The 26,576-nt window shown below is 49.1% G+C and overlaps 1 protein-coding gene across 2 annotated transcripts in view; it reads left to right on the top strand.

Annotated features, from left to right (window-relative positions):
* Positions 1–26,576, top strand: part of AP1S3 (adaptor related protein complex 1 subunit sigma 3) — a 948,614-nt gene that overhangs the window by 796,809 nt on the left and 125,229 nt on the right. For both annotated transcript variants that reach the window (XM_069618154.1, XM_069618153.1), the window contains one exon: positions 24,131–24,268. In XM_069618154.1, coding sequence (XP_069474255.1) covers positions 24,131–24,268 — 138 coding nt within the window. The remainder of the gene's footprint in view (positions 1–24,130; positions 24,269–26,576) is intronic.

Genomic DNA, 26,576 nt, shown 5'->3' with positions numbered 1-26,576 from the left:
CACACCCATATCCACAAATTTCCCTTTTATATATATAAAGATGTGCTCTTGAGCTTTGCAATGGGAAACTGCAGATTTAAGCCGGTCATGACTTCCCAAATGCACTGTATTTCAAGGGTATTGCTGCGATACATCTGGTCAACTCAACTAAACTTTATCAAATGTTTTATCAGTGACTTTCAAGGGTTTTGTTAAAACATGTTTTTTTTCCGTGCCACTAGTCATGGCTTCCGGCCATGGCCTTCGGTCGTGTCCACTGTATATTTCACAACAGTACCAGGTCACTAGCCATGGTCTCCGGCTGTTGCCACTGTACAAGTCTTTTGGGCCCACTAGCCAGGGTTTTTTGCCCTGGCTAGTCAGCACAGCTTTCGCCCGTGCCCACTGTATATTTGAAAACTCTACCTGAGGGGTGGCCACGAGAGGGCACAGGCAAATGGAAGCCTGAATGCTGTGCTCCGTCCCCTGCCCTGGTGTTGAGTGGAGTTGCAGCAGAGTGCAGAGCCCGGGACCCGTGGTGACAGGGTCATTGTGCCCCGGAACAAGTGGGTGCATCACCTGTGCTAGTAACAGGCGCTGGCACCCCGGGGAAGACCGGGAACGGAGCAGGGGGAAAAACACACTGGCGCACCAGGTGTCATTGTCTGCAGCGTGAAGAGTTAACAGTCGCCGCAGCAAGATCTGAAGGAAGAGAAGCAGGCTGATGGTGGTACCCCCACAGCCACTGTGTGCTAAGCCCGGGCTGGGGAGGCGAGGGGAAGGCAGTGACTCAGTGCGGTCTCCGTCAAGGACCGCAAGTCAACAGCAGCTGCAAGACCCGGGGAGGAGGAGCCGGCTGCGCACAGCAAGCCCCAAGTACACCGTGATCAGCGCCCGCGTTGGCTGAGGCAGCAAGGAGGAGGCGGTGATTCGCAGCTGAGGGAGACGAAAGTTACATGAATGAATGGCCTCTTGAGGCCCTATCTAGAGGGAGTGGACCACTCACAGTTTCTCCAGCAGGCGACGGAAATAGAGCTGGTGCACACCACAGATGTGCGGAGGAGAGGGGGGATCCAGGCGAGTGGGGAACCCCTGGGCAAGCCCCTAGCAGTAATAGACCCACAGAGACCCGTGGAGGAGCGAGCCCATGAAGAGCACCACCGCTGGAGCCAGGTGTCCTTGCCAGTGAGGGGCATGCAGAGGAGCTTGTACAGCGAAGGAATGCCCAGCAGCAGAAGTAACCCCCAAAAGGAGAACAGGTGTGGGGGAGGAGCAAGGACTGCCCTGGTGAGGGTGAGGGCTCAAGATCCATCAAAGGGGTAAGAGGGCTCCACGGGCACCGCACACACAGCCCATCCTGGGTCACAATGGAGGGGGGGCTGTCCCCAGCTAAGAGTCCATGGGAGACCAAGCTCCACCAGGACTCTTCTGAGAAGGCCACAAGGAGCACAGCCTCACCCGGGCGGACTTCAAAAGTCACTGAGAGTGAGTACAGACAGACTTGCCTGGCAGAAGAGACACTTTGGGGCAATATAGGGAAAAAGAGCCATAGAGCAGGAGGAAGGTGTAAAGCCCCATCCTCTATAGGGGGGAATTAAGGAGCAGCAGGATGGGTACCCACCAAGACTCTGGCCTGAAGGCCCTCCGGAGCGTAACCCTCCCGCACCATCCCAAACAGAGCAGGCCCAAGTGGGTCAGCACACCGGTGGAGGCCCTAGGGGTGTGGTAGCCCATGCAGTGGGCCCAGCTACAATGAACTGACGGTGAGGAGGAACGGGAGGGCAAGAGGAGTGGAAGAGCCCCAGAGACAGTAAAGGGGAACCCACGGAGTGTGCACAGAGACAAGATCTGGTAAAAGTGGGGGAGACCAACTAGGAAGGTCGGGGGGCTGACGAGCAACAGACAATGGAGTGTGTTAGTGGGGGACCCCGCCAAGCGGTAAAGTGTTACACTGCAAGGACACCTACAGGATAGTGAACTGTGTGATACTGAAGGGGTATCAGGACATGGAAGGGTGTGGGGTCAATGACTTGGAGAGAAAAGTTCTCCCAATACCAGTACCACAGCTGTGTTGCAAGAGAAATGGAGAGGGAGAAAGAGGCTACGGGGCCCCACCCCAGTTCCGCAGAGTAAGAGACCATCAAGAGTGACATCCAGATGATCCTGGAAGAGATCCAGGTGATGAGAACTGATATCCGAGCTAAAGTGGCGGGCCTGTCAGCAAAAGTGAACACACTGGAGAAAAGGCTTGATGGGGTGGAGACGAACCAGGCCTCCACGGGCATTCCCGAGGAGCAGATAGAGGTCCGGTTTCAGGACATTGAGAGAAGAGAAATAGAGTTGGGCCTCAAACTGAACGACATCGAAAATAGGGAGAGGCGGAACAATCTCCAGTTCTTTGGCTTCAAAGAAAGGGAGGGGGAATCCCCGGCTGAACTTGAGAAGAAAATTCAGGAAATCATCGCAATGGTCCTAGGATCAAAAGAGGGAGCACACGTGACCCTGCATATAGTGCATGTAGAGCACCGCGCAGGAGGAGCTAGTAGAGGGCCATGCTCTGTCCTGGCAAGACTACATTACTACAGGGACAAAGCAGATACCCTGCATAAGGTCAAATGCATGGGAATCATCGACTATGAGGAATTCAGAGTTGCAATATTTTAGGACCTCTCGGCACAGACTTGAGGCGGAAAGTGTGGCCCTCTCATGAAGTAGCTACAGGGGAAAGGAGTCTGATAAAGGTTGGGATACCCCTTTGCACTAATACTTGAATGGGAAGGTGAAAGATTCCAGCTGGTGTCGGAAGAAGATATTGGAGGGGCCATGGAAACTCTGGTGGGACTCCGGGGGAATAGTGCCACCCTGGAAGGAGAAGAAGGGACACCGGACAGGCGAGAGATTCGTGGCTCACACAGGGAGCAGGGCCGTCGGAGAATGCAGGGGGCCGGGAAGTTTCAGAAACTGAACACCCCCTCTCCCAGAAGGGAAGTGACATGAGGGACATGGACCACTTGGCACACTGTTAGATTGCTCTGAGGGGGTGATGGGGCCCGATACCGGGTTCTCACATAGCCCGTACATGATCCCCCCCAGGAGGGAGTTTTCCCTGGAGGGGGAGGGGTGTGCAAAGCAAATCTGTTTTGTCGGAGAGGTTGGGGCACCCAGTGTTTGGGGGTAGGTTGGATAGGCTCATGGGCACAGTGGGGGGGGGGGGTGAGAGGGAGATGCGAGAGGTGTAAATGGGTAGAAGTTGGGGGGGACTGTTCCTTTCACTATTTTTGTTCGGATGTGGCGGAGTTTCATGAGCTTGAAAACAACAGGGAATGCTTGGAAAGCTAAAGTGCACGGTAAAACCGCGATCGTCCTTTAAACCGTTAACAAGGAGAACATATGGTAACACAACAACAACGGTTATACTAGGAAGGTAGATTTTTTAGGTGCATCATAAGTATGCTAACACATTGGTCAAATGGAGTGCTCACATTCAAACTCAGAGAAATAGGGGGGCCACCCAACTCGGCGTACCTGTCCCTAAGGAAGAACACCCTAGCCCTGGCGGGGGTGTCTCTCCCTGGGTAGCGCGTGGTGTATCGCCTACTAAATAGATATAGAGGAGAGAGCTGTCCCTCAACCTTCTATACTGGTGGCTGTGTCCAGTGACAGACACATATTGTCCAAAAAAGGAGAGAAAACAGAAAATAAAAAATGGTATTCTCCAGACGGTTGAGCAATGTTCAACAAGGTATGGATTAGATCTTGGGGCTGCTTGATCTAGAGGGTAGGTACAACCTGCAGGGCAGGTCAACTGTTTTTTCCTTTCCAAAGTGTATAACTTTACTGGTGCCCATGGGTCACTAAGGTTGGGATGGAAAACAATTCGTCTGGAGAAACCACTGGTGGATGGAGAGGTAAAACACTGCCGGGGAAAGGCTGGAAGGCTAAAAACTGGCTCTTGTAAAAGTGTTGAGCTCACTCGGTGGTGACGAGCGTGCTGCAACAGGTTATTCAAGAAAAAACTCTCTGTCGGTGTGCAAGAGATCAGAAGTGGGTCATGAGAGCCCTCATGACCGAAAAGGGTCGACCGGTTTCAATGGCAATAGGGAATTGTGCCATCTTCGTCAGGACCGTTGATTTTAGATGCAGGCTGGGTTGCCAAGGTTCAGACTGCAGCTGAACATGATCGAGAAAAATTCTGGTGTCTCCTCTGGGCATAAGTCCAATGTAGGAGGGAGGAGGCCGATGGACGTCAAGGGTGGTAGAAACAACACCACACAGTAGAAGCCCAAAACGGCAAACGGGGCTCACAGGTCAAGCGTACCTGTGATCGGGCTGCTGCTCGTCTCCAGAGGGTCCGTGTGCTGTGTTGGGTAGTACAGCTCCGGACTAATGCTACTGGGCAACATGGGGGTAGGCTGAGGGAGGGCAGGGCACAGAAAGGGCACCGGGGACGGGGGTGATGGTGAAGATGACAAACACTGTGACATGGGCAGGGGACGGCATTCCTGGTGGTTCGACAGGTGTGACCAACATGTTTGGGGCGCACGGTCAGGCACCGCAGCTTGGGATTAGGGGGTGGTGGGGGAGACGATTCATGCAGCATGCCTTTGGAGGAGTCATGAGGGGGTTGATGATGTTCAGGGTGACTGGAGAAGGGTAAGGAAAGGCTGTGGCTGAGGTTTGCGTAGCCACGTTAAATGTTAAAGGACTAAACTCCCAAAACAAGAGATCTCTCACAAGCAATATGTTTTGTAAACAGCACTTGGCGATCCTCTTCGTCCAAGAGACTCACTATAAACGGAGGGCAGAATCTGCTATTCAGGGGAAAGAAATTGATAAAAAATGTTGGGCTTCACGCCGGGATCGCAAAAAGGAAGGAGTGGGTATTATACTGGGAACAGCCTTCAAGATGACAGAGATACAGATTAAAAGGGGATTTGTGGGTCGATTTCTAGGGATAAAGGGGTTATATGGGGAAGCCTGAATTACTGTGGCCACCTTATATGCTCCTAACACAGGACAGATGGGTTTCCTCTGCCAGGTCTTTGAATTCTTGGAGGGTTGGACAGAGGGAGCCACAGTACTGGGAAGGGGGGGGTTCAACCTGGTGGTGGATCTGGCACTAGACCGGTTTTCGGCTAAAGACAAAGGTCTGAAAGTGACATGACGGGCCCAAAGAGCACTGCCTTCAATCACCTCCTGTGGGTCCATTACTGGGCTGATGTTTAACGGGGACACTTCCTGGGGCCGGGGGGGCTACACATTGTTTTCACCCCCACACTAGACCTATACAAGGATAGACCTGCTCTTGGTCCCGCTTGACAGGGAGGTGTTAGGGAGAAGTCTCAAGAATGTGCTAATTTCCCTTACCTTTTGAGACCCCCCAGCAACTTTGCTGGATTTCTGGGATTTCATTTTTTACCTGGGAAGAGTGTGAGCCTTTTTTTCCCACTCTTCCATGTATTTTGTGTGTGTTTTACTTCAGTGTTCTTTGGTTATGGAGTTTTCAAACAACTCCAGTGGCATCATCTTTTTCTGTGCATCACACAGCACCTTCAGTGCAGTGGCACAGGGGTGTCTTTCAGACTCCCCAAGGTTTAAATACCTTCTCTGGGACTGACTACCATCTCCCAGAGCAAGTAAAGTTAAATTGGCTTTACTAGTCTTTTTAAATTTACTGACCAAGCACACACTATCTTCCAATGGAGTGCTGGAGGGGTTGCGTAGCTTCCCCTGAGTCAAAACACGCATGTAACAGTAAAATGTTACCTATTCCCATTTTAAAAGGCTGGTGGCAGTGGTTTAGATCAACTACCGTCATTTTTCGTGACCGCTAACAGTAGCTAAAAATCAGGGGTAGCCATGTTTTTCAATATTGCGCCCCAGACCTATGTGTAAAAACAGACTCCGGTCATCCTTTTTCGACATTTCTTTTAGGAAAAGTCCTTCTTGTGTGTAACTGCGCGCCAAACCAGGTTTGGTCCCTTTGTTGGTGCCGTTTGGCGGGCTTCTGTGCTGAGGCCCTCCTCTGGTGCCAGAGTGTCTGGGCTGGACAGGATGTGAGGGAGGTGCCCGAAAACTCCCTGTGCTTAGTCTCCGAGGAAACCTGAATGCACTCTGGTGTGATTGGCTGGCTGACTGTCCGGCAAGGACAGCCACCCTCTGGGTGAGTGACAGCCAGGCTGAATGAATGGGGGGAAAACTGTTTAAAAGCAGGTCTCTGCGACTTGGAAAGCAGAGTCGACCACTGGAACGAAAGAACCGAAGACGAGCTGAAGGAAGAGGACTGCTGCAACGCATGGACAACCAGTGAAGCCCTGCTGCAGGTCCGAATTGCCTGAAACTCCAATCGACCGAGAAGCCCTTCAAGGTTAACTTCTTACCTTGAGTTTGGTGGGAACAACTCACACCTTAAACCAGTTCCTTGCTACAGCTTTTGGCCTCTTCCCTGGGCAGTGCAGGAACCTCTAGATGTCCTCCTTCTTGTCCCCACAACTGAAGCTCAGGAACTGCGGCACCTGCCCGGAACTGACAGGAATAACTGCCTCAGCTACAGCTTTCTTCGTTAAAAAGGTACTGTGCAAACGCGGTCTGGAAATACTTTCGGCCATTGAGAAAGTGCGTGACAACTTCGAAGACTCGTCCTTCTCTAAACATTCGTCAAACTTTTCACCTAGCCAAATCCTTTAAAAATCTGTGGCAAAGACTTAACCGTTCTATACCAGAACTGTGCTATCCTAGACAAAAGACTCTGAACCATTGACTTTGGCCCAGGCCTGTTGAGAAGAATTACTGGCTGTATTTAACTGGAACCCTTTGCCCTGCCTATGAATGTATTTGGGCTGTCTATTCTAATAACCTTGTCTTTTCCCTCCTTTTCTAAGTATCTGAAGTGGCATTTTGCTCCCACTTCATTTTGGAACTAAACTTGTTCATTTATTTTCCGGTTGGATTTTTGTGGTTTATTAGTGTGTGATATTGAGCTGCAAACTCTTGAGATAAGACTGGCTGCTCAGCCATCGCTACCACTTTAATGTGTAGTACAGGCTTGTACCAAAGGTGAAATTGTGCTTACACTTGTAGTCCTAATTGCATGTAGTGGTCCCAAAGGGTACTGCATGGGATTTTGCCTAACAGTAAGCCGAGATGGGCACACCCACGATTGAGGCAATTACCTGGTCTGATCATAAGTTGGTGGTGGGGGAATGGAAGATATCGAGCCCTAAACAGCAATTCCGCTGGAGGTGCAGCAACACTTTGCTGAGGGACAGGGTCTTTCCAGGACTTTCTTGGGAAGGTGGTACAGGCATACTTTGAAGCTAACAATAACGGAGAGGCATGTATGATGATGGTCTGGGAAGCTGCCAAAGCCACATTCTGGGGCCTCCTGATAGCTGAAGGCGTGCAGAAGAAGAGGAAGAGGGAGAGGGGGTTGATTGAGGCCAGGGTCAGGGGGAAACTGAAAGTGTTATGGTCGCAATTCCTCAGTAAGTGGGCCGATAAGGGAGCACTCCTGGGTGAGAAGCGGGATAAGAGACAGAAGCTCCACACTGCATTGTTTGGGAAGGTGGTAAAGAAGATGAGGTTCATGAACCAAAGGTACTATGAAAGGGGAGACAAGGTGGGAACGCTTCTGGCAAACAGAGTGAGGGGCTGCAGGGTGGAAAGTTGAATAGGCGAATACAGGGTGCAGACTGGAGTAGTGTGAGTACATGGGATGAAATGTCTTCCCGGTTCGCGGAGTACTATCAAAAGCTCAATTCCATACCAATGGAGCCTCCATGCGAGAAGCAGAGGGGGTATCTAGCGGACTGCCGGCTACCCAAGCTGACGTGCAGGTCCTGGAGGGGGAGATGACGCGTGAAGAAGTGCTGCAGGTGATGCAGAGACTGAAGGCTGGGAAGACCGCAGGGGGAGACTGGTTCACAGCAGACTTGTATAAGCAGTATCAGTCCCTACTCGCTACACCGCTGGCAAAGTTATTTAATTCAATCGTGGGGGTGGATACAGTTCCGCCAACGTTCCTCTGGGCAAGGGAAGGACCCGACCAGCTGTGCCTCGTATATACCAATTGCTCTGCTGAATGTCGATGCAAACATTTTCGCCAGGATCCTCGCGTCACATTTGGAATCCTGCCTCCCACAACGCATTCACCCAGACCAGGCGGGTTTTGTGATGCATAGACAGGGAGCTGACAACGTGCACAAGACGCTTCATGTTCTCAATACCGAGGCAATGAGGAAGGGGGTGCCTTGCTGCTGGCCCTAGATGCCGAGAAGGCCTTTGATCAGGTGAGTTGGTCTTTTATGGGGGAGGTTTTAGCGACCATGGGGATGGGCCCGAGGTGGATGGGGTGGATGGCTGCCCTATACTCCAACCCTACCGCGAGGGTAGTGGTTAATGGAAGTGTATAACAGGCTTTCCCACTGCAGCGGGGCACGATACAGGGGTGCCCTCTCTCCCCATTGCTCTATACACTGGTTATGGAGCCCTTGGCGGCGGTTCGGGAGGAAGGCAGAATAAAGGGAGTCCAGATGGGGAGATAGAGTGTAAGATCGGTCTCTTTGCAGACGATGCCTTGCTTTATATTACAGAGACGGAACAATTGGTGCCTCCACTGTTGGAAAGCTTGGCACAATATGGGGAGCTCTCCGGCTTCAAAGTTAATCTGGAGAAGTCGGTAGCCTTTAAGGTGGGGGGGGCTGTCAGAGGCGGAGGTGGAATACATTGGGAATCTACTGTTTTGGGTGCAAGAGGACTCCTTTAAGTATCTGGGAATCCAGGTGACACGTAATTACGGTGATCTCTTCCCCAGGAACTTCCTGTTGTTGTGGGCGGCTGTGAGAAACAACATGGAGGGGTGGGCAAGACTGGGGCTCTCTTGGATGGCACGCCTGAACATTATTAAGAAGGTGGTATTACCCACAATTTTGTTTCGATTCCAGATGCTACCGGTCATGATCCTGCAGGCCTTTTTCGCCGAGGTGAAGAAGGCTATGCTAAAATTTCTTTGGGCAGGAGCAAAGCAGAGGGTGGCCTATAGGACCTTAACCCTGCCAAGGTACAAGGGGGGGGTGGGATTCCCAGACCTAGAGACCTACAATAAAGCAGCCCAGCTCTGGGTCATGGTGGATCATTTGAAACCGTCCTCGGAAAAACCGTGTGTGCCCATGAACAATGCGATACTAGCGCCAGTTTCACTGGGAAAATGGTTGTGGGTGCCCAGAGCCCGTGTCCCATGAATGGTTTTGTGCCACCGCTGCTGGAAGTCCTATGGGCTATATGGAAGGAAGAGGGAGGGAGGAACAGATGGCTCACCTCCTGGCCGTCGCCCTTGAATTCCATATGGGCCCCCCTCCCGAGGGATGAGATAAGGGAGCCATTGGAATTTCAACTCTGGTATGAGGGGGGGGGCTATTTAGAGCCGGACAAATGTCGGACTGAGGTGCCTTTCGCCCGCTGAATAGGCTGGAAGAGGTTCTAAACGTAGGTAGACTTTTGATACCTGCAGCTGAAGGCACTCCTAATGGACCCCCAGTGGGGTGAGAACTTGAAGAGGGAATTGACAGACTTTGAACCGCTCCTGTTAACAGGGATGGGTACCAAGGGACTCATTGCAGGACTTTACAATCTTGCTCGTAGAGCCAAGGGACCCACTCCCGGCCAGGGTCAGCTGGGGGGGCGGATCTGGGTAGAGACATTGAGGATGCATTATGGAAACGGATCTGTAGAAGGGTGGGATGGTCAACGATCACCCGACATTATAGGCGCTAAGCAATAAAACTGATACACAGGTGGCACTACCCCCCGGCCAGGATAGCAAATATGCGTAAAGGGTACGATCCAATTTGCTGGAAGTGTAAACGGGTCAAGGATGATTACATACACATGTGGTGGGGTTGCCTTAGAGTGCCCTCATACGAGAAGGAGGTCCTCTCATGGATTAGGGGGGTGTACAGGATTCACAGGGAGCTCTCTCCTTGGCTCCTCTTTTGTGGGGTGTGCTTAAAAGAGGAGAAGGGGGAGATTGAAGGGGACACATGCTGCAGATTATGTTGGTCTCCTCCAGATGTTTGGCCCAACTGTGGAGGAAAGATCCATGTATTCCACGGGAAAAGGAATGGGTGGCAAAGATAAGTGCAGTCTTTGACATGGAATATCTTACTCATGTGTTGGCCGAGTCGCGGTCTAATACTGAGGGCTTATGGCTTCCCTTCTTTGAGAAATACAGGCACTAAGAGGGGGGTAAGATGATGATTGTGTACATGCGACTCAGGCCTTGGCCTTGAAATAGACTGATTACACACCTCCATGTTCAGCCAGCAGGTGTGGTAGACGGATAAGTGCACAATTAATGCAGGCCTGTAGGCTTGGGAACCGCTTTTCATGAAAAGGGGCTACCCCAATGAGGACCTGCTGCATGGGGCGGGGGAAGGAACGGTGGGGCGGGAGGCAGAAGGGAAAAAGGGAGGGGGGATAGGAAGGGACTGTGGGGGTGTTGGATACTTTTTTGGGTTTGAGGAGGAGGTGTAATGGTGGTTTGTAACCGTTTTTTTGAAATGTCAATAAAGTTCAATTTGGCAAAAAACACTACCTGAGCACTTACCATGGTCTTGCTGTGGCCCCTTTACATGTATTTTGGGCCCACTAGCCAGGGCCTTCGGCCGTAACCACTCTATATATTTTACAACACTACCAGACCACTAGCCATGGCCACTATACATGTCTTTCGGGTCCACTAGCCATTCCCACTCTGTTTTAAAACACTACCTGGCCACTACTTTGCTCCCCGTACCTCCTTGTAGCTGTAAAAATCCTTTTTGTACGTTATCTTTTTTTAATTATTTATTTTTGTATATTACTCCTTAGGATTTTTACAAAAAGTCGGTTGTCGCTATAAGAAAGAAAGTCTGAAGTAAACATTTCTTGTAGATCTAGATCTAAAGCTGGCAATGCGAGTTATTAAATGGCGGGTGTTGACGAGACGCAGGACGTCGACTCTGATGGAGTTGGAAAGGCCTCTTGTATACGGTGTAAGATGTTGTAAGTTGCTAACAGCCACGAGGTCTTGTCACCCGCCATTAACCTCGCCCAGCAAAGGACTTAGTCCTGCAGCACGTAGTCCGAAAAGATGTGCTTCAAGTACAATGATCTTAACCTCGAGGTCCCAGGACAAGAGAGTAACAAATGGCGAATTGATTCCACCACTTCCAGTTGCCCACAGAATCTGCAGCCTTTTGTTGTCGCCAGCCCTGTATTGACAAGATTTCATTAGTGTGTAACAAATTCAGTCTTGCTCTCAGTAACAGGGACCTCGCTTGCTTGGATGGAAATTGTTTTATGTACGGCTGAAGCTTGTTCAGTTTTCGCTGGCACACAGGCAAGTGTCTCATTAGTTTGTTAGAGGCGGCTTTCTCCCCTGTTTTGATCCAGTCAAGCTCCTTCACTCTGTTCAGTACTTTCACTGGATTGTTGTTGAGGGTTTCCATATCGGATGAGACCTCTTGTAAGGTTTCCTTAATCCGGGTTGACCAACTGTTTAGCATCTTACAACTTGAGTCATTTATTTCTTGTAGAATCAAGGCGTATACTGATGGTTTTTCTGCAAGCTGGCATTTGCGATAAAGCATCATAGAGTTGCATCTTACTGTTCCCTCAAGGGAAAGCAAGCTAAGTTAACGTTTTCCCCCATCACCGTGGGCATAATAACAATGTATTGCAGATAGCTCTGGTTATCTGTGGTTGTCTGATACGGTTATCAGGAAAAATGAAAATAAAAATACTGCCATGCCCTCCCAGGAACTCACCAAGTGCCCCCCTCATATGTGCCTGCTCCCCTTAAATCCTCCTCACCTCACCAGCCCTCTCTCATTCCGCCCAACACTCTTTGTTTCTGTGACACACTTTCATTCCCGATGTCAGATAGCTGCGGTTATCACGCCGAATAACCGTGGCTACCATAAAAACATGTGCGCTTTGTTTTTATAAACTTGGTCTCTAGCCCCCCTCCAACTCTACAGTGTCAATGGTATCCTCTACTCTGCCAGCCTCCACCTCTAGCCTGAGGCCATTTCATAGTTTTTTTTACCTCTAAATGGCTTTTTTCTGCCTTTTTCATTTTTTGCGTAGCCGCAAGTATTCCTGCGGTTATCTCTCGCATCAAACAAGAAATTTGGCATTTCAGTCCTAAACAGCCTATCTGCTGCAATGCACCATAGCTACTGGGTGCAATAACCCCAGACCCCACCAGAAATCTAGTCAATGCTTCGTGCCCAAGGTGTTTCATGTCTGGTCCGATTCCGTCCAGCGGATTTTGCTGTGCGCTGAAGCAAAAATGTGCCTTTGTCTATGGGAAAATAAATGAGGCTTAGGGCAAAACTGTTTTTTTGGGGTTTTTGTTAATAACTTGTTTATTTATTAACAGATCTTTCCCGCTATTTCCAGGCTGGTGGGTCCATCAGTACAATTATGTCTGCAAACTTTCAGTTAAATCCGTCATACGAGTCAAACGTTCTTAGCAATTCATTTATTTGATTTCCTATGTATCTCGATACTCATCCAAAAGAGCGGCGACTGCCGCACTATAAAATATATATATATTCACTGAAAAAACTTTATTAAACGGACGTTATGTTTAAGTTACACTAATAAAAACCTATGAAATTCAATTAAAAACCTAGTTAAAGGAACGTTATGGTTACAAGTAAAACTGAAAAACCCCAGAAGTACACCAGTTATGCTAAGCTAATCAACTATAACTTCCGCCACCACTGTGCACTGCTAAACCTAACACCCAGGACATGAAAGATGACATCACAAATGTCATTGATGACATCGCTGATGACATCACATATCTGGGCCACTTGTTTTTGTTTACTGGCATGATTAGGCTCGTTTTTTGTTCTTACTGATAATCAGAATTTCTAAAATGTAAAAAGTGCTATATATCTACACATTAAAGTTTTTAAATGTTCCTAAAGTACTTTGCTTAGAGTTCAATCTGAGCTCACAGTGCACATATATGGGGCAATAAGCACAATTTGTGTACATGATGATTAACTATGTTATTGTCATTTTTTGGTGCTGTTTTTCTTCCTTACTTTAGTTTCCCTGTATGTGCCTCTAATTGGTATGCACTGTGCGTTTTTATATGTATTTTTTCTACTAACACACGTGTGTGGTCCTTTTTCAATCGTTAACTATTTTTTCCACGTTTAACATTACTCAAAACTCTCATAAGGTATCATTTATTATTTTACTATGAGAAATTACTGGATTTAAAATATTGTACTTCTATGGTGCATGCTGCCCAATCTCCTTTTCGATAGATGCTGCCTGCGTCTTATCAACTTCCTTCCTTCTCCTGCTACTCCTACCTATGCATCTCTGGCTCCTCTGCCACCATCCTCTTCCACCACCTCTCTGTTACCCCCCCCCCCCTCTGCTTCTCTGCCTCCTCCTTCCGCTGCCCTCTTCTTCCTCTCTGACTACTCTGCCATCGCCTTCTTTCTTCTCTGCCCACTCTCGGGCACCTCTAACACCTCTGCAGGGCGTACCTCATGCCTGTACCGCTCCACAGAAGTCTTTCAAATGTGGCAATCTGCTCCACGTTGCTACCCTTAACTCTTGCTCTGCTGTCAAACACTCCTCTGAAATCTGCCGACTGCTTGAAGAACTTGATCTGGATGTCCTCAGTCTCACCGAGACATGGTTCACGGCCAACTCTGTCACGTTGACACTCTCCTCCCTGATGGCTACAAGATCCTCTCCGAACCTAGAACCAATCATCCAGGAGGTGGAGTAGCCCTGATCTTCCTGGAGTGGATCTCTGCGTCTGTCATTCTCATGCAGGCCAGCACCTCCTTTGAATGCCTGGTCTGCAGGCTCTCTATCTCTCCTAGCCTCTCTCTTACAATAGCCACCATGTACAGGCCACCTGGTCAGGTCGACCGCTTCCTCTCTGAGTGGTACAACTTCTCCTCCTCCCTCCTTGCCTCTACCTCTGAACTTCGCCTCCTCGTAGACCTCAACATCCACTTGGATGCCTCTAGCCCTTCCTCTGGGCTCTTTCGCAATCTCTACAACTCTCTTGCTCTCTCTAGTCTTCCCTCAGGCCCGAGACACCCGGACAGACACACCCTGGATGTGCTTATCTCGTCAGACATCTCCCTCTCCAACCCTCTAACCACTCCTCTCTCTTGGACTGACAACTTTCTTCTCTCCTCTCACCGGTCACTCTCTGTCCCAGAGGCAGAGTTGACCCCAGCACCACCTTCTTGGTTATCCGGCCCATGAAGCGTGTATCAGTGGAGGCCTTCACTGCTACTTTCTCTCCTCCTTCTTCACCTGCAGCTGACACACACTCTGACACAGCCCTCTCCAACCTGCATCTCTCAATCTCTAACACTTTTGATGTCCTTGCCCCTGTCATGAAGCCCACATCCAAGTGCAATTCTTGGTATGATTCTGACCTCGCCACCCTTAAACGCAAGTGAAGTGTTGCTGAGGAGAAGTGGAGGGCATCAGGCTCATCCTCTGACAAACTGTCCTGCCGCCTGCTCCAAAGGCAATATAGAGTCTGCCCAAGAAGAGATCGTACATCCAATCCTGCGTCTCTGCAGCCACTAACAACTTGGCCAAACTCTTCCAAATCTGGAAGGAGCTGACCATCCTGCTGCACTCTCTACCTCTCCTGTTCCCTCCCAGGCCCTTTGCATGGCAGTGGCTTATCACTTCACCACTAAAACTCAGGACATGCTGTACACTCTCTCTTCTTCCTCTCCCTCTACCACTCCCTGCCCCTCTCTGGTCTTCTCTCCTCCTCCTTCCCCATGTTCACTCCCGACAATGTTTCTAGAATAGTCCGATATATGAAAGTCTCGTCAAAGCCGGTGCTCCTCTGCTCCTCCAGAACCATCAAGGAACACATCAACACCCTTGCTCCATCCTTGGCCGATTTCTGCAATCACTCTTTTGCCACTGGAACCTTCAACCCCCCAAAGAACTTCCTTGTGCACCCCCTCCTCAAGAAGCCCTCTGCCAAGAAAAGTGGGAAGCGGATATGGGGCTCATGATCTCGAGTAAGGAGTGGGAGAAGGTCTGGGAGCAGGTACAGAAATCCTCGAGGAATGCCCGCTTCCAGCTGGTACAATTTAATATCCTACATAGGGTGTATGTGACCCCGCGGGCGCTCAAAGCGATGAATGAGGAGCATTCGGGGAGGTGTCCTAGATGTGGGTTAGAGGAGGCAGGGTTTTGGCACATGGTGTGGGAATGTGGGATAATAGTGGAATACTGGGAGGAGGTACTCAAGGGTATAAATGGGTTACTGGAAGTCAATTTGGAACAGTCCCCAGAGGTTTGCCTGTGGGGGATCCTGCCAGGCGAGAAACGGAATAAGCTGCGGAATAGGATGGGCCGGTTTCTCTTGATATTGGCTAAACGCCGGATGGCAATTGAGTGGAAGTCCTCACTTGGCCCGACAATCCAGTAATGGAGGAAAGACGTAAGGAGGTGGGGTTTAGCGGAGCTGACTATTTTGCAAGCGTTGAAGGGGAAGGAGGATATGGGGGAGGTAACGGTCCATTGGTCCCAATTGCTGAATGATCTGGCAAAAGGTAATGACCTACGCCCACCGTGAAGTGAGAGATGCTGAGGGTAGGGGGCGAGGGGAGGAGGCTTGGAGATGGGTGTACCAGAGGAAGTCTCTCTAACCACCTTGGACTAAGACCTTTTGATGCTAGACTGCTGTGCCTTATGGACAAAAGGGGATTTATATGGAAGTTGGGTGGGGGGGAGGCGGGTGGGAAACAGGGGAGAAGTTGGTTGAGTTATGTTGCCTGGGGGAAGACGGGGGGAATCCTTTGGGGCTGGAAAGATTGGGTGGGGGGGTTGAGAGTTGTTATTTCTAAAAATGGCAATAAAGTGTTCTTTAAATGAAAAAAAATAAAAAAAGAAGCCCTCTGCCGATCCCTCCTCTCCCGCAAACTACCGCCCAATCTTTATCAGTCCTTTCTTGGGCAAACTCCTGGAAAAGCTGGCCATCTCCCAGCTTACTCTCCATACTGAATATGTTGGTTGTCTCCATGGCTTTAGAGCAGCCAGAATCACGGAAACCGCTCTCCTGAACACCTGTGAAGACCTACTCTCTAATCTCGACTCTAACCTTCCTTCTATCCTCATTCTTCTTGATCTATTCTGTGCTTTCGATACGGTCAATCACGCCATCCTGATCAATCATCTCTGTGACAACCTGGGCATCACGGGTCAGGCCCTAGCAAGGTTGACCTTCTTTCTATCCGATCGACCCTCCTAGGTCCAACTTGGGTCCTTTCTCTCGCTCACCTTTCTCTCTACATTTGGTGTTCCCCAGGGTTCTAAACTCTCACCCTGGCCTTTCAACCATTAACTAGCTCCTATGGCGCACCGCATATCTACCTTCTGTTCTAACTTTGTGTTATGCGGATGACATTCAGCTCTCCTTCAGGCTCCACTCAGCCTCCTCTGATCTCTCGCTCATTCCTGACTGTCAATCCGCGATTCATGAATGGTGTGCCTCCAACAACCTCTGCTTTAATGCCAGTAAGACTGAGATCCTTCTCATTGGGACCGCTGCTCTCCCTTTCCCTCTGACTGCCAACAATGGGCTCGCCACCCTCACTTTCCTGTGAGGCAAAGAACCTTGGTGTCATCTTCGACTCCACCCTCTCCTTCTCTCCTCGCATCTCTGACATCTCTAAGAAGTCGAACTACCAGCTGCACCTCCTCAGAGGTATTCTTCCTTTTCTCACTTTCCCCCAGAAGCTCACTGTGTCCAGCACCCTGGTTCTCTCTAGGCTGGACTATTGCAACAGCTTCTTTATAAATTTGCCTTCCTCTACTCTAAGCCCTTTGCAACTAATCCAGAACAGGGCTGTGAGAGTTATCCTTGGCCTCAAGCCCATGGATCGTATTTCTCCAGCCCTGACCTCTCCACTGGCTCCCAGTGGCTGCAAGGATCAAGTTCAAGACCCTTTGCACTGTCCAGAAGACTTTATGGGGCCGGGGACCACACTGCATCCAACTCTCTCTTCCTAAGCATCTTCCTTCATGAGCCCTCAGCTCATCCACCTCTAGGGTCTCTGAGGGTCAGACGCTTCTCCACGCAGAGAGTGGGGGGCAAATTTCTGTTCTCGGCTGGAGCCTCCCTCTGGAACAGCCTCCCTGCCTCTCTCAAACTTGAGCAAGACAAATCAAGACCTTCCTCTTGGCTTCCGCTTTCTCTCTCCCCTGCTGATGCTCCTGTCTGCTGCGGTAACTGGTTACCTGGCCACCCACTGAACGTCACCGGCACCAGGCTCTTGCACGCCCAGTATCCCCTTGCACTGCCTCCAGGCCTCCCACCCACTTAGGGACTGTATCTGCAACCCTACAGTCCCCTGCTCCCTGCACTTACTTAAGCCACCACTCTGGCAGCACTTACCGCGTCTTGCCACCTCCTTCTCGCACGTTCACGATCTGAATGACACAAGGCCTAGTAAGATAGTTTGTTTTGTCCTCCCTCCATCTACCCTTTCTTGTCTTGTCGCACCTAGAACCACTTTTATACAGATGCGTTATGAATGAGTTATGTCATATATTACTACCATTTGTTGGGCAGCATTATGGACAATCTGGATCCAGGGGACCAAGGTGGAGTCTCTTAGTGTCCCAGGTCACTAAAGAAGAAACCCCCACAGGGCTACTCCCAAAAGAAGCCCAAATAATATCACCAGGACAGATAGATATAAAGTGGCAATGCTAATGTTGTATTTTGCATTGCAAATGACCTATACCACCTGCCATTCATCCGAGAAGCAATACAGAGCAGGCAATGATCGGAGTGAATCAAACCCTGTAGCAATGCCCCACGTGTAAAAGACTGCTCATCCACATTAACATTTACTTAATAAGCTTTATTTTGGCTAGAACCATAACAGCAACAAAAATACAATCAAGTCATCTCATCCAGGTTAATACAACACATCGAAGGAATTGTACCCAAAAAATACCTATTGTCTGGTTCAACACATATCAACGTAACAAGTAAAGCAGAGATCCTAATATTATAAGACTTGACCGTTAGGCCCTAAAGCCTTAAATTCTTGTCTATTGTAATTTGCACTTACAAAATAGATCGAGATTGCCGATAACAGTTCCTTTTCATTATTAACTTTGAAAACGTATGTAGCCTCTGGGCTCTTCCGCAACCTCTGTGACTCTTTCCCTCTCCATTCTTGCCTCCGGGCCGAGGCACTCATCTGGTCACACCTTGTATGGTCTCATCTATTCAGACACCCTCATCTCCAACCCTCTCATTACTCCTCTCTCCAGGTATGATCATGCTCTCCTATCCTCTCACCTGGACCTCCTGGGTCCCCCGACTAAGCCCCCACCCGCACTGCCAGCCTCCTTATCCATCATTCGACCTATGAAGCGAGTGTCAGTTACCGCTTTTGCTGCCACCTTCACTCCCACTCCTACTCCTTCCACTGACCCTCACACTGACACAGCCCTTACTAACTTTCAACTCTCCATCTCCAACACTCTGCACATCCTTGCCCCTGTCATGAAGATCCGCATGAAACCTGCCTCCAAGTGCAACTCCTGGTATGACTCCGACCTGGGCTGAAGTGGCAGGCTTTGAGCACATCCTCTGACAAACTGGCCTGCCGCCTGCTCCAAAGGCAATCCAGACTCTCCATTTGCTCAAAGAGGGCCTATATCAAGCCTGCATCTCTGCGGCCACTAAAAACATGGCTGAACTTTTCAAAATCTACAAGGAACTGGACAACCCTACTGGCTTTCACAAGGCTTTCTGGGGCCTGGGTCCAAAATTCCTTCAGCTATCCCTCTGCATACCTCCCCTCTCAAGCTCTTCGCTCCTCTACCTCTAACTCCCTCAGGGTCAGTCGTTTTTTAAAGATACGAGCTGTGGGTAGATCTCTATCTTCAGCTGGGGCCTCCCTCTGGAAAACTGCCTCCCTGCCACTCTAAAATTTGAGGAGAACCATCTCCGGTTCCGGAAGCCCCTCAAGACCTTCCTCTTTGCTTCTGCCTTTGTTCCCCCTCTCCCCTGCTGATCTGTTCTCTCTTGCCGCCGTGCACCTGGCCACTCTCTGTCCTCTGGGCCCAGGTACCTGCTTACCCTGCCACACTCCCGCACTGCCTGCGGACCACCCCTTGCACTGGGGTCTATATCTGTACCTATACAGCCCCCCCCTTTTCTTCCTGCCCTGTCTGAGGCCTTAACCCCCGCACTTGCCACTTGCTGGCTGCACTACCACTGTTTGTTGCCTTTATTATTTATTTATTATTATTTATCTGTTTCTCCTTTGCTCCGCACTTTCCACTTCTCCCCCCTTCCATGCACTTGGTGTTCTCAATGTCACTGGGCCTAGTAAGATCGTTGTTTTGTTCTCCCCTGTTCACCTCCCTTGCCTTGTCGTGCTCTGAAACACTTGTGTACGAGCGTGATAGAAATAAAATATCAAAATCAATATCAATACTGCAGTCTCCACTTCTCCTCTGCCTTACCTGGCACTCTGCACTTCTCTGGCCTCTAGCTTCATTTCTAAAACTCAGGACATCTTCTCCTCACTCTTCTCTACTCACCCTTCTCCCTCACCCGCTCTCAGGCCTCCCTTGGCCCCCCTCTTAGCTCCTCTCCTACTCTCCTCTTTTTCTCCCATAACACCTGATGAGGTTACTAGACAAGTCTGCTCTATGAAAGTCTCATCCAAACAGGTGTTCCCCTGCTCCTCCAGAACTATCAAGGGTAACATTGCCTCCCTTGCTCCAGCCTTGGCCGATTTCTGCAATCGCTCCTTTGCCACTGGATCCTTCCCCTGACTCCTCAAGCACTCTCTTGTGCATCCTCTCCTCAAAATGCCTTCTATCTCAATGACCCCCTTCCTGGGCGAACCCTTGGAGAAGCTGGCCATCTCCTGGCTTATCAACCACATTGCATCTGTTGGTTATCTCCACGACCTCCAGTTTGGCTTCAGAGCTGCCCGAGACACAGAAACTGCTCTCCTGAAAACTTGTGAAGACCTGCTCTCTAATCTCGATTCCATCTCTCCTTCGGTTCTCAATCATTCTTTTTTGATCAAAGATTTTATTGATTTTAAACATAAAACAACATTACACTTATCTCTCTGCAGTACCGGGTAGGGCCGTGGGGAGGGAGGGGAAAGTTTGGGGTAATAACGTAAGGGAAGGAAAGGGGTAGACAGGAGGGGAGAGGAACATATGCAAAATCTACATTCCAGATACATGTGATAGAATGCAGAGAGAGAAACACAATCAATCAAAATACAGAAAAAAACAAACATTCCAAAAAAGAATCAATAAACTCAACTTCCGGGACCCTGGTCTGACAGACCGTCAATTTGACAAAAGATGATCTCGTGGCATAGGATATTCTCAGCAGAGGCATCTCCCCCCCACTCCCGGGGCAACTCTCAGTCACAGAGGCTGTGGAGCCAATTTTGTCCTTTAGCTAGCCTCTTCCCATCTTCTCCATATTTTGTCCACTTTCTGCGGGTAACCCCTCGCCGCGTACACTCTATGTTCCATTATAGCACATATGTCCACATCCGTGACCCACTGTTCAAAGCTTGGCGTACGTTCCGATCCCCACAGCTGCGCAATGTTCTGCCTGAGAACTGCTACCGCAGTCGACCAGAGCAACTTCTCAGAACGGGAAAAGTCAGTGTCACTGGAGATCCCCAGGAGGAGGAGTTTTGGGCATCTCTGTATCTCTTTACCTATAACGCTAGACAGTTTATCACAGCATCTCTGCCAGAGCCTTTGTATCCTACTACATTCCCACAAAATATGGAAAAAGGTACCTTCTTCACTTTTGCAGCGTAGGCATCGTGCGTCCGAGGATTTGCCCCAGCGGAAGAGAGCCACTCTTGGGTAAAAGGTGCGGTGCAGGATCTTTAGTTGGACCCGTCTGTCTGGAGGAAATGGCCGTTTCTCGCGGGTACATCAGGGCCTCCACCCAGTCCTCCAGTTGAAGGGGACCCACATCCTGTTCCCACTTTGCCTTCAGACTGGTTAGTTCCGGTGTCGCGAAGGATGTTATCACATTGTACATGGTAGAGGTGACTTTCCGGTCCACCCGGTCCAAAACTATGTTTCTCTCCACTGGGGAGCTTTCCGGCATGTCTCGCGTTATGAGACTGTGGGTCATCCAAGCGTGTTTCAGCTGCATATAGTGGTACCTCTCTGTGTCTGGGAGGGAGAACTTTTCATGCAATGTCTCGAATGGTACCAGGTTGTCCTCGTGAACCACATCTCCAATCCTGGCGATTCCTCGCTGGGCCCACTCAGGCCATCTGGGCAGATTTCTTATTTCGGGAAGGTTGCAGTTGTTCCATAGGGGTTGCGCCAGCGTTAGCTTCCCGCCCCATCCCAGGTACTGATGTGTATCTTTCCATATTCTCACTATATGCGTTGCCATATCCGTGTGTGATGTGCGGCTCAGGCCTCCATTCAGATGCTCTAGAGGCGTGGTCGTGGCATTACAGATAAGACCTTTGATATGTGGGAGGCTTCTGTCTCCGTGGAGCATGTCATTTACTACCGCCATCTGGCTGGCCCAGTAGTATGACTGTATCCTGGGCAGTCCCATGCCTCCTTCTCAAATAGACCTTTGGAGCGTGGCGAGAGCGATTCGTGGGTGTCCTCCCCCTCATAGCAGCTTCCGAAGGGTGCACTCTATTTTGTGAAATGATCGCTGGTGAATGTATAATGGCGCATTTTGCAGGATATATAAGAATTTAGGAAGGGCGATCATTTTGAACAGGGCCGCTCTGCCCATCAGCGTTAATGGCAAGGAGATTCAATGGCGAGTATCTTCTGCAAATCTTGTCATGAGGGGGGCCAGATTCAGGGTTGTGTATTCAGTCAACTGCTTCGTGATACGTATCCCCAGATACTTGAACTGTTCTCTTTCGAAGGGCCAGACGTCAAGTTTGCCGACGAAGTGTCCCCTAGCGGGAAGAGGATGTTCTCAATCATTCTTGACCTTTTCTCTGCCTTTGATACGGTAAATCATGCCACCCTGATGAATTGGGTCTGTGATACCCTTGGCATTACCCAAAGTTCTTAATAAAGAATTCCTCCCTTCGCATGCGTACACACTTCCTAACACACTGCCCTCGATCCACTTCCTCTCTCCAAGAGTTAGCCCCTCTGAGAATGAATTTAAGCACAGTAGTACCCACTCTGCAAAATGTTAAGCATGATTTTGTACAATTGAAAACTATTTGCCCTGGTATAAGTCTCCAATCTGAACAAAAAGCAGGCAAAAAACCTTGGTGTCATCTTTCAACTCCTCTCTCTCTCTCTCTCCTTCTCTCCTCACACCACAGACCTTGCAAAGACGTCTCACTTTCAGCTGCACCTCCTCAGAGGCATTCTCACTTTGCTCACCTTCACCCAGAAGCTCAATTCTCCAGAGCTCTGGTCTTCACCCGGCTGGACTACTGTTTGTTTATGTTTATTGAATTTATATAGCGCTTCCTTAATCTGCCTAGCTCCTCCCTTTGCCCCCACAACTAATCCAGAATAGGACCGCAAGGCCTATCCTTGGCCTCAAGCGCAGGAACCCCATCTCTACAGCCCTAAAATCTCTCCACTGGCTCTCGGTTGCTGCAAGGATCAAGTTCAAGACCCCCTGCATCATCCTTAAGGTTTTCTGGGGCCTGGGACCCCTCTTCATCCAACTCTCTCCCTAAATACCTCACTGTGAAGCCCTTCCGCCGTTTAGCTCTAACTCTCTGCAGATCAGATGCTTTTCTAAGCAGAGAGTGGGGGATAGATCTCTCTCCTCCACAGGTGCCTCCCTCTGAAATGGCCTCTCTGCCCCTCTCAGACTGGAGCCCGGATCTCCTTAAATTCCTGAAGCTTCAAGGCCTTCCTTTTCTCGTCTTCTTTCCCTCCCCCCTGCTAATATCCATGTCTGCTTTTTGACTGGCTGCCTGGTTCCAAAATAGTCTTACAGAACACCAGGTACCCCAAATCCAGTCTAACCCTGCACTTGGCCCCCCCTAACCCCACCCCCCTCAACCTGCATTTGCCCTTCTGGGCTCTTTGCCCCGCACTAGCCTGGTTGGGCCTTCACCATTGTATCTCTTCCAGCCCCTTACCTCGCTCTTAGTTCGTGGACGTGCCTTCCCCTGCACACTCTGCTTTCCCCTGGCTTTGTTCACCTGGCCTCCGATGGAACTCACTTTTCTCACATGACCTGCCGCCATGTTCGGCACTTCCGCTCTCCCCTCCACTTCTCTTCATTGCACTTGCACGAACCGAATGTCAAAAGGTCTAGTAGGATCGTTTTTGTTTTGTCCGTCTTGTTGCGCCTCGAAACACATTGTACATTATAAATACCGAATAAATACAATAAAAAAAACACATAGTGCATTTCCTATCCTGAGTGATCTTAGTTCAGATTTTAAGCATTGCTCTCTGGCGGTTTCATAGAATAGACAGAAAAACGAGAAACATTATACTCTCATCATACAATAAGAAATATTGGCATTTGGACTAAGAGACTGTTTTCTATGCTGAGGAAAAAGCCTGTAGGGGTATAATTTCTTGTCTCATTTGTAACATTAAGGTTCTTCCCTCATTAGGTTGAGTGTGTTTAGGTAATCCTTAAATTCAAAGGTGCATTTAAACTGTGAATATTGCCTCAGCAAAGTAACACTAAAGCCGGAGGTCAAGATTTCACAAACGGAACACTTATTAAAAACATCTATAATCATACCTTTTGCTTGGGTACCATATCTACGTGGATTGGATAAGGGGAGCTTCAGAATAAAAGGCATCTACACATTATATAGAAGTATATAATGTGCTTGCATGCTATTCATTTTGGCATGATCTGTTTAGCAACAAAAGTATGCCTGGTTTCTCTTGCAAAACTAAGAATATGCTGAAAATAACAAGCGGCTTCAAGTTCGTATTCTCTTCAAAGCACTATACTTTTTTAAAATTGCATACACGTCTTATATGGTTCTTTTGAATATGCAGTTGTTCTCATGGTTATCGCACAGTTGAGCTCCTTTCATGTTTCTTGTAAAATATATTTTCATCATACATCATTATTATTGTCTCCTTTCAGGTTTGCGAGTTAGATATTATTTTTAATTTTGAGAAGGCCTATTTTCTTCTTGATGAGTTACTAATTGGTGGTGAAATTCAAGACACTTCAAAGTTATCCGTGGTAAAAGCTATTGAAGACTCTGATATGTTACAGGAGGTAAGGAAGTTATTCTTAATTTATGTACGATTTTAAAACTAACTCAAAGGGGTGACCATTTCACCTGGTCTACTGAAGCGAACCAGAAAAGAAATCTAGAAAGATTGAGTAAAAATAATAAAAAATGTCAAACTTTAGTCCTTCAATTGCACCACTGTTTCTTTGCATGTTTAAAGTGTTGTTTTGATTAAGGGGGCACGCTTTTCCTTTCATAGAGACAGAATTTATAAAAGTGAAATCGATGTGTAAACTATAGACAATACAGAGAGATTGTTGAAGGTTGTGTTGCAGCTTCGTTGCTGACATTTGAATTCTTTTATGAGATGTAATGTGCATTTGATCTTTCCAGTTTGATGTATGCACACAATTTTCCTGGCTGATATACTATTTGTTTTGCTATCGGCAGTCTTTTTGTAATTTTTAAAAATTCATTTTCATCAAATTATAGAAATAAAACAAAACCACATACAACAGGTGAACCAAATAACCATCGCTTGACATGAAGAAAATTATGACCACAGTTCTTACTAACATAACAATACCTGAATGTTCTACAGTTCTCGCCTCCTTCCCGCCCCTCCTTATGCTCCCCTGCTCCCCCCTCCCATCTCCCCCAAATCATCGAAAACTTCACTGGGCAACCTCTCGCATTATACAGCCTTCTCTTCAGGGCCATACATCTGTCCAGGGCCATACATCTGTCCATCTCCGTGAGCCAACAAGTCACCCGGGGACTCGTAAGATAACAAAAGGGTCCCTATACTATCTATTGGACTGGAAAGGATATGGGCCACAGGATAGGCCGTGTGAGCCAAGTGAGAACATTTGTGCCCCCCGGTTACTACGTAGATACGATCGGAATAACCTCACCAAACCTGGACCAGGGAGAACACGATTGGGTGGAGCTTTGAGGGGGAGGACTGTCATGGGTACTAGCATGGGACCCCACACCTCGGAAACACAAACACATGGGATAAGGTCTGAGAGACAAGTAGGGGCTAGATGGGTGAAAGCCTGGCAAGCAAAACATACACTGAGGAACTGTTAATATGAACACCTTCTTATAAGCCTTGTGTTCCAGCCACTTCCTGTGCTCCCAGCATGGATGCCTGGGGACATCCAGGAACTGTGAGAAACTTAAGGCACGCTCTAGTGTTTGGGTGTGGCTGCCTATATAAGCCACACCCAAGAATTGGTCCATGCTTTGTGTGCCTTCTGTTGCCTTGTGCACACGTTCACTGCCACCTGAATTCTTGCCTGTTTCAGCCGTTCTGCAGCTTGGAGCGAACCCCTACCTGTTTCCTCTCTCTCATCGCTTGGAAATCCTGGGATCACCGTCAGCTGTTTTTTTTCGCGATCAAGGTGAATCTCTGCTCTTCCGCACATCCGGACCCGATCTTCAGTTCTCCTGCTCTCCAGACCCGATTTTCAGCTCTCCAGCGCTCCGGACCCGCTCTGCAGCTCTTTCGTGCTCCGGACTAGTCCTACGGAAGAAAGAAGGAAAACAAGTTAGAACAAGTAAGCGTGCGCATGCAAAATAAAGCCTCAGTCTCCCGCGCAACCACAGAACTTATCTTTTGAGGCGAGGCTAGCAGAACTCTTCTCTCTACGCCCGCAACCAGGTGGCAGCCCGCTTGAGACCTGTAAAAGACAATAAACTTAATTACAACGCTCAGTTTTTCCCCAATCAACCGGCCACCTTAAAAACCACACGCAATCCAGTGAAGCAACTGGTTGAATTTACCACTCACAGTTGGACTTATCTGTGGGCTCTTCATTTGTTTGAACTCACGGACATGCCCAGTGCGCAAACTGAACCCCAGACTTCAGCGCCCCTGCAGATGCAGGATGGAGAGCGTGCCACTCTAATTCAAAAGGTGAGCCACACCCCAGTAAGGGAAGACACTCCAGAGGGAGGGCGGAGGGAGGTTTAGAAAGCATATTTACAAAACCCCTCTAAACACCTATTCTCTTGGCAGGTCTGCTTCCCAGTCCTGGGGTTACGAGGGGAAGGATCCGGAGGACTCCATTGATCCCGCAGAGACTCAGGTGAGCGTGACAGAACACAAAGCCTACCCTAAACCACTCTGCCTGAGCAATGGAAACCTCGGAAGTGGATCAGTTGTCCCAGCTTCTGGGGGAGTTGCGAGCTGAAGTGCATGCAGCCCGCGCTGAGACAAATTCCCTGAGGGACGAGTTGATAGTCAATAGAGACAAGACTGATGAGGTAGCCCGGCAACGGCTCCAAACCCAGGCCGGAATGTCACCATTACCCGGAAGAGCTGCTGCTTCCTCAATCCCACAGACT

Source organism: Ambystoma mexicanum, chromosome 10, assembly GCF_040938575.1.
Source record: "Ambystoma mexicanum isolate Mex_15411 chromosome 10, UKY_AmexF1_1, whole genome shotgun sequence".
Classification (NCBI taxonomy): Eukaryota; Metazoa; Chordata; class Amphibia; order Caudata; family Ambystomatidae; genus Ambystoma; species Ambystoma mexicanum.
Note: the sequence above shows the minus strand (reverse complement) of the source record. Positions and strands in the feature narration are given on the sequence as shown.